The sequence below is a fragment of the Camelina sativa genome, chromosome 16, assembly GCF_000633955.1.
Source record: "Camelina sativa cultivar DH55 chromosome 16, Cs, whole genome shotgun sequence".
Taxonomy (NCBI): domain Eukaryota; kingdom Viridiplantae; phylum Streptophyta; class Magnoliopsida; order Brassicales; family Brassicaceae; genus Camelina; species Camelina sativa.
The window spans coordinates 19,076,841-19,085,758 of NC_025700.1; the positions used below are offsets into that span (position 1 = coordinate 19,076,841).

Below are 8,918 nucleotides of genomic sequence, written 5' to 3' on the forward strand. Positions count from 1 at the left end.
TGTTTCCGCGTTACTACTTACTATATAGTTATATTTAACGAATATAAGTTACTAAACTTCATATAGTGACTACTGACTACTAGTAGTGAGCCTAAATGTTTGAGTTCAAAAGTTAATTATATGTTCATATAAATATATCTATTTTAGTACTTCTTTACTGTCAATTTATTAGATTAAAAAAAATATATATATTAGATGAATCAAACCAAGCCTTGGTAAGTGTCGTACCGAGTTAGAAGGTCTCCTCAATCAAATTATAAGGGCACGATTATTATCATAGCCGTTGAATTATATATCAAACAGAGTCGATTTTGGTTTAAGATAAAGAAAAATAAATAAAACAGACTTCAATGACCAGGATAAGATCGCCGATTCAGCATTCATTCAATGAATCGAACGTGTGATATGATGTATTGTATTTTTTTTGGTTCTAAAGGAAAGAGATTTGTATTAAGGGTGTGTATTTAACTTGACATTTTAAGTGATTTGTATAAAATTTACAAATTCGATGTTATTCAATCATGGATTTGATACAAATCCATGATTTGTATTTAAGGGGATGTATTCAACTTGACATTTTAAGTGATTTGTATAAAATTTACAAATTCTATGTTATTCAACCATGGATTTTAAAAAATCTATTAAAATCTACTGTTATTAAACTGATGATTCAAAAATCTACTTTAAAATCTACGGTTATTCAAAACAGTTTGTGGATTTATATTTTAATAAGTTTTAGGGATTCTGGAGGATTTGAGAGGATTTGTTTAGTTAAAAATACATAAATCCAAATCTCATGGTTTTAGGTGGTATTTGAAATTTTTTTGACATAAATCATATAAAATTCTCTAAAATCTATCAAAATTCCAAATTTCCTAAATGCCATAAAATCTTCTAAAATCATGGTTTCATGGAAGTTTTGTTTTGGTTCTTAAATGAAGATTTGTATATTTTTCTTGCTACTATATAAAATTCGTTGAATTTGCAATTTTTTTCCAAAATTTGAATACAATGATAACATTTATTGACAGCCATTTTGTTGAATTTGATTATTTGATTCCTTTAAAAGTCATTGTAGATATTTTACTTATTTTTGTTTTTTGTGCAAAATCTTTTTTTCTCTAAGATCAGAAATTATCTTGTTTATATACTTCATATTCTGACATTTTCACCAAAACATCAATCCAAAAACAAGTTCGAAAAATATGAATTTCGTTATGCTCTCGAAAATGCTATTAGCATTGTCGTTCATTAGCCTGTTTTATGTTGGCTCTGCCCAACAATCAAATGGGAACTCAACGGTTTCGGCACTTTTCGCTTTTGGAGACTCGATACTTGATACGGGCAACAATAATCTTCTTCTCACTCTTACTAAAGTCAATTTTTTCCCATACGGTAGAGATCTTGTAGGTGGAAGAGCTACAGGAAGATTTGGCAATGGGAGAGTTTTTTCAGATATGATTGGTATGTGTATTCTTTTGATCTCTAGCTAGAACGATTTACTGTTGATATGTTTGTAACGGATACATCAGTTTTGAATACTATTAGTCAATGACACAAATATTCTCTGGTAGCAATTAATGTCTTTGCGTGTGACATAACCAAAATAAATGTCTTTTGTGTGCAGCCGAAGGTTTGGGATTGAAGAGTCTCTTACCAGCATACCGTGACCCATTCCTCTCGAACAATGATCTACCAACTGGTGTTTGTTTCGCATCCGGTGGTTCTGGACTTGATGCAATCACTGCTAGAATACAAGTAAAATATTACTATTATAACACGTTTTTTTTTTAATTTATATCAAAATTTAATTAGATTATATTTTGGTGTGGTTAGGGAGTTATATGGGTGTCAGACCAGGTTACAGACTTCCAAAACTACATCACCAGACTAAATGGTGTAGTAGGAAATCAAGAACAAGCAAATACGATAATATCAAATGCTGTTTATCTAATCTCAGCTGGAAATAACGATATTGCTATCACCTATTTTACTACAATGTCTAGAAGGTTACAATACACTGTTTCAGGCTACACTGATCTCTTGGTCACTTGGACTCGTGATCTCATAAAGGTACACAATCAATATTGCAAAATATAAAACATAATTAAATACGATTAAATTTTAGTCAAATATTGTATTTATAATATTCTATATTTCTAATGTTTCTTCCTTTTTTTGTTTTTTTTGGTTTTTTGAAGAGTTTATATGATATGGGCGCAAGAAAATTTGCGGTTATGGGAACATTACCGCTAGGCTGCTTACCAGGAGCAAGAACGATGCTTGGGAGTTTAATATGTGAAGTCTTCTCAAATCAAGCAGCTGATATGTTCAACAAAAAATTATCTGCCGAAGTTGAAAATCTTGGTGCAACATTTCCGGGGGCCAAATTCATGTACATAGATATGTACACTCCTCTTCTTGGTCTAATCAACAACCCTCAAGCTTCAGGTAATCAATCACATGATTCAACAAGACAACTCATATGTGTGTTTTTAAAACATTTAATTAATATGCTATCATTCGTTGGAAAAATGCATGCTGCAGGGTTCATTGATGTAGCTCATGGATGTTGTTGTACGCCGACGTCCGTAATACCGTGCTTGGACGCGTCTCGATACGTGTTTTGGGATATTGCCCATCCGACTGAGAAGTCATACCAAACTATCACACCACCGATTATTGAAGATATCAAAGCAAAGCTCGCATGATCTATTTTATCAAGCTTTTTAGATTCGGTGATTATTAATACCGATCAGTATATCTCGATGTAATAAGTTATCGGTTACGCACCTAACCACAACGTTGCTCTTTGTTCAAATCCAATATTTGTTATTCCTAACAAAGCTACATTTTGGATCTTAATGTTGACTTGAACCCTCTCATGTTCTCAGAAACAAGTTAAGTCTATATATTTGAGCTTTCTAGTAAACGCTTACTAATATCCTGAAGATATAAATATATATATATATATATATATATATGAACTAATATCAAACGTTGGATTTATTCAACGAACATGACTATCAACAAATTAAATATTAACTTACGATCATGTTTTCTTATCACGTGCATACCTTTGTTATGACATCTAGAACATATAAGTTTTCCACAAAATACTTCAAAAATAGTCATATTTATTAGTTGTTCAAAAAAAAAAAAAAAGTCATATCTATTATTAATGCTATTGTCTATATCTCTTCGTTTCGGTCCATACTCGGATATTCCTACTTTATTCAGAGAGCCTTCAAACACCGTTTTCGTGGAGCATCTTTTTATGTCGATTGTTGAAAAAAGGAAAAAAAATGTACTGTTTTATAATATTTATTTATTTTCTTACAAAACTTGTTCTTTAGTGAAACGATAACTTAAGATTTAAATCTCACTGCTTCATATAGCTAGATTCCTTTGCCTGTCACGTGAATCCAAAACCTCACGTGAATTTTTAGTTTTAAACTAGTCCCCATTACGAGAATATTAGTGTAGGAATGGCAACATATTTAAACGATCTTGTTAATTACGTAAAACCGGGTAAAATTTAACTAGTCCCTTCAATTTGTAAAATTAAATTTCTAATTAATAGTTTGGAACTGTATAGACGAGTTTTATGTAGCAATTGGTATCCCTTGTCGCTCATCTAATCGCAAAGAATGTTACAAAAGAGGATCGCCGTCAATCTTATTTATCATTCGGGTATCTTTTTTAGTTTCGTAACCTTTTTGTTTTTGAGTGTACTTCTATTCGTTTATAAAACTTTTCAAGGTGGCTATTTTGATTGTCCTTATTTTTTTTGTTTGCCGGTTAATGGGTGCATTTGTAAAAATAAAACAGTTTAACATCCTTTCTAATATATATTATTCAGAGAAAAAAAAAACGAGTTTTAACTATTTTGTCTAGAACTTATGATTAAACCAAGAAGGAGAAGGAAGAAATGAAAATATTCATACTATTAAACTATGCATAATTTGCAAACCAATTAACTTTACGAGTCATAGAACAAAGGTTCGAATTAGTCTTCTGACAGCTTCGAAAGGTGTGATAAGTTTTGTCATTACTACATTCCCCAAACACGTATATTCTTTCTTTTAACATGGTTGTCTGCAACAGTGTAAAATGTACAATTTTTCGTTTGCACTTATACAAACTACGGTAATTACTAACCACAAACAATCCATTTCAATACTTTCAACTTGACTGTTTTTTTTTTNTTTTTTTTTTTTTCATTTTTATAAACCCTAATAAAAAGAAGGAAAAGAAAGGACACCGGCCTTTTTCTCTATAAAGAGAAAAATCTCCAAAAGGCAATGAGAGAAATGTGAAGCTGCTTCACAGTCCTTTGCTTGCGTCTTCCACTCAAGTAGAAAGAAATCAGAAGAAAACCCATCAATGGCTTCTTCAACATCTCTTTTCCTCCTCCTCCCTCTCCTTCTTCTTCTCTCCCACGCTTCAGGTATTCTATTTTTTTTTTTTATCTCAGATCTTTTGAATTTAAATACATATATTATTATTAATCACATCAAAACGAAACTAATGACATTTTGGGTTTGCCTATTTCGTTGAACTTTAGCTTCAACGGTCATATTCTACAACAAGTGCACATACCCAGTCTGGCCTGGGATCCAAGCTAGCTCCGGTCAACCGCTCCTCGCCGGTGGCGGATTTAAACTCTCTCCCAAAAGAGCTTACACTCTCCAACTTCCACCTCTCTGGTCCGGTCGCTTCTGGGGACGCCACGGTTGCTCCTTCGACAGATCTGGCCGTGGTCACTGCGCCACCGGAGACTGCGGTGGTTCTCTCCTCTGTAACGGAGCTGGCGGTGTACCTCCGGCTACACTCGCCGAGATCACCCTCGGTCATGACATGGACTTTTATGACGTCAGCCTCGTTGATGGGTATGTCTCTCACTTTAACCAATTTTAAAAAAAGAATCGGTTCGGTTTAACTTTTGTTTAGCGTTTCATCAATATTATTTTTATATCGTGTATGATTAATTATATTTATAGTGTGTATGTGAATAACTAGTAAGAATTAGTGAATGGATTTGATATGGTAACATAATTAGGGGTGGAAAAAATGCCTGAACCGAATCAGAATTTTACTGACTTTAGAGGGGGGGATTAGCGTTCATGAAGTCATGAACTTAAACCAAACCAAACTTTATTAATATTATATATTTTGATTGTTACATACGAATATTTTTAAAAAATATAATCATATATAAGTTGTGGATATATATATATATATATATATATAGTAAGTTGATAACAATATAATCATGATTTATTATACGTTTTTAGTTGGCTTTTCACTAATCCCGAACCATATAGAAATAATATTGTCTTGTTTCAACTCTTATAAAACTAACTAGTGACTATATATACCAAAATATCGAATGGAATAATCAAACCGTAATCCAAATTGCTTATTCTAAACATCAATATTTTAAACATTTTTGTTTACTCTCACAAACAAATTTTCTTGTTATTCAATGATAAATGACAGATACAACTTGGCGATGTCTATAATGCCTGTGAAGGGTACGGGAAAGTGTACCTACGCTGGTTGCGTAAGCGATCTGAACCGGATGTGTCCAGTTGGTCTACAGGTCCGTTCACGTGACAGGAAACAGGTAGTAGCCTGTAAAAGCGCGTGCTCTGCCTTTAACTCACCACGCTACTGTTGTACCGGCTTGTTCGGTAACCCACAGTCATGTAAGCCTACGGCTTACTCTAAGATCTTCAAGGTAGCTTGCCCAAAGGCCTACTCATACGCCTACGATGACCCGACCAGCATTGCTACGTGTTCTAAAGCTAACTACGTCGTCACTTTTTGCCCTCACCACGGCCGTTGATTGAAATCTCACTTTTAAATTATTTTATATGAATAATTTTACATGATTGGTTTAGTATGTACGAGGTTCTAGTGAGAGTTATCGAGACCTTTGTTCTGTCGCTTAATGTTCTCACTCGTTCGATGATCTTAGATTTCATGCATTGTTATATGCGTTTAATAAATTAAGTGATGTCCAATTAGTTGGACGGTTGGACCCCGGTTTAAAAGTAAATTAAACAAAAACCGGATTACAAAGGACGAATCTAATTCGGGTTAATTTGTTTTGTTTTTCTATACCTGTAAAGTGTAAACAGTATTAAACCCGAATAGACCGTTCAACAATCTTACTTTGAAAAATAATCTAATTAAAATCAAAATAGATACATTTCCATGCCATTTTAGACGAAAATCTCTAACCTGTTAAAAAAAAATCTCCCAAATTATGGAATCGAGACTGGACACGCTCAAGCAAAAACCCATGCATGGTAGATTTATTATATATAATTGAATTACCAACGTGAAGCAAACAATAAAAACTCAAACGCAATTGGGAATTACTTACAACCACGCACATATAAATATATATGGAGCCTTTTACAATCAACAAGACCAAAATAAATAAATAAAGGAAAATGGCCTCGAGTTTTTGGGGAGATGTATTAAAGTGGGTATTTTATAGAGGCATTTGGTGTTTTCATACGTTTTTGAAACATAATTGTCAAACTAATATATTCATTATTTATTATTAGCAAAATCCCCGTGACCACTGTTTACAAGATTTTTTGGCCCTCAAAAACATTTGATATTTACATAACCTGCCATTGAGACATGATTATCAACAAATCCAAAAAAACAAAACAAAATTATTTTAGTTTTTTTCCATCTTTGTGAAGTCGATGTGTGTTCTCTTAAATTTACTTCATGTTTAAAACCATGGTCGTCGAGGCGCCGATCAATCACTTGGGGGCGGTACTCCTCCAAAATTTTACCCAAATCGAAAGTAAAATCGAGAAAACGGAAAATGATATTTGTTTTGCAGAAAATAGGATGCTTAATGTTGGATCTAACATTTAGTTATCGAAAACAATTGAAATAAAAAAGAAATCGATGGAAAACAAGTAACTTAATGACCGGCGGCCATGAATTAGGGTTGCAGGTTAAGAGAAATCGGGTAGAGAAGAAGATTTAGAATTGACGATTTTGCCCTTCATTAATAAAATAAAAAATGCACAAAATGAACTTTTCGGCAGTCGAACCTGTGCTGCCTACAATTGCAAACAAATTACTAACCAACAATGTTGTCTCTATTTCTACTGACTTACACGCAACTGAAGTATATAACCACCAAAATTGCAAATATTATTAATTATAAAAATATAAAATACCCTAAAACTACTCCAACCAAAAATATGTATGATTAAAATTCACCATTACAGAAATTTATTATTTACTAATATGTAGCTTGATGATTTTAAATCGTACACAAATATTGCTGGATGGTTTGAGTCTATCAAATATATTGGATTGTTTAAACCATACACATATATTGTTGGATGATTTGAATCTATCCAAATTGCTACATGGTTTAAACCGTACAACAATATTATTGGAAGGCTTGAATATATCCAATATGCTGGAAAGTTTAAACCATACACAAATATTGCTGGACAGTTTGAATCTATACAATATGTTGGATGCTTTAATCCGTACACAAATATTGTTGGAAGGTGTGAATCTATCCAACATGCTGGATAATTTAAACCGTACACAAATATTGTTGGATGGTTGAATCTATCTAATATGATGGATGATTTAAACCGTACACAAATATTGTTGGACGGTTTGAATCAATCTAACATGCTGGATGATTTAAATCGTACACAAAATTTACTAAACAAAAGATAAAATAGTTAATTAAAATTTGTTGCAAATTATCTTAATTATGATAATGCATCTTATTTCTCATTACATTAAATTGAGAACTAAGCGTTAAAGGATAAATTCATGATTTTGATTTTCTATCAGTAAATAAGTTATATAGAGTCATAATCGTTAAGAATACATAAAAAGTATTATAGCACAGTGGTAAATGCAGCTTGGTTTACTCTCCATCCACTTGGATTCAAACAACATTACCTCCTTTTTTATCCCTTTCATTTTAATTAAATCAAAGGGGTAAATTTATAATTCTGGTTTGACTTTTTCTTCCCGACAAGAAACCTAATAGCAGCTAATTGTAATTTTTTTTGTTTCTTTCAATTTTCTAGTTTTTATTCATAGATTATAATCACAATTATGAAAATAAAATCCCTAGAAATTTGGCAAAGAAGTCGAGGTCTTAGTCTGCTTCAATGATCGGCTCCTATCAAACTTGAACTGAAATAGATAATAATCTGAATTATTAGAATATAAATCTAGAATTGTCGGATGTTCTAGGGGAAAGAGAGAAAAAAAAGAGAGATAGATGGAGAGAGAGAGAATCAGAAATCTGCAAAATCGGAGAGAGAGATCAAATAAGAGAATAAAAAGAGATAGAGGGTGAAAGAGAAGAAAGATGCAGAGATCTAATGGAAAGAGAAACGAGAGATAGATGGGAGAAAGAAACACAAAATCCCTCTTTTGGTAATTTACACAACACACTCAAACTCTATTACACAACTTATTCTATTAGTGTAACAGTGCAAAACAGTGTGTTTTTCCAATTATAAATAGTAAAGTGACTATAATTCTAATTAAGTTTAAAAAACTACTAAAACGCTAACAAATCCTATTTTATATTTGGATTAACCATTCTGTCGACGATCGGAGTTGGTATTTTCGGGAATGTGAGATTGGTAAAATTAGCTGCTTCCAAAGATACGAAATTTTATTTTATAGCCGATGTTGTTAATGTATTGAAGGGTGCCACTGGCACCATATTTTTGCTCATCCTCGCCTTTCTTTGCTTCAAATATGCATTTCTTAAGCTTCGACATATTTGGACTCCTTCTACCCCCGCTTAATCTCGATTACCATTTTTATTAACACATGTATACAGTATATACTACACAGGGACTTAACTATAACTAGCTAAAATCTATTTTTAA

At 32.4% G+C, this 8,918-nt stretch overlaps 2 protein-coding genes across 3 annotated transcripts in view; both read left to right on the forward strand.

The window, feature by feature from the left end:
* Window positions 1,206-2,711, forward strand: LOC104751213 (GDSL esterase/lipase At1g73610-like). The gene is made up of 5 exons (XM_010473121.1): window positions 1,206-1,464; window positions 1,628-1,758; window positions 1,837-2,073; window positions 2,202-2,451; window positions 2,548-2,711. Exons 1-5 carry the CDS (start codon window positions 1,206-1,208, stop codon window positions 2,709-2,711), a joined length of 1,041 nt encoding a protein of 346 aa, XP_010471423.1.
* The window catches only part of LOC104751214 (thaumatin-like protein), a 6,050-nt gene continuing 1,384 nt past the window's right edge, over window positions 4,253-8,918 (forward strand). The window contains exons 1-3 of one of the 2 annotated variants that reach the window (XM_010473122.2): window positions 4,253-4,450; window positions 4,568-4,892; window positions 5,503-5,629. In XM_010473122.2, the coding sequence (XP_010471424.1) occupies window positions 4,387-4,450; window positions 4,568-4,892; window positions 5,503-5,629 (516 nt within the window). In that variant the 5' untranslated portion in view covers window positions 4,253-4,386. Of the gene's footprint in view, window positions 4,451-4,567; window positions 4,893-5,502; window positions 6,049-8,918 lie in introns of those variants that run through there. The other variant, XM_019237989.1, reaches the window with a different exon arrangement.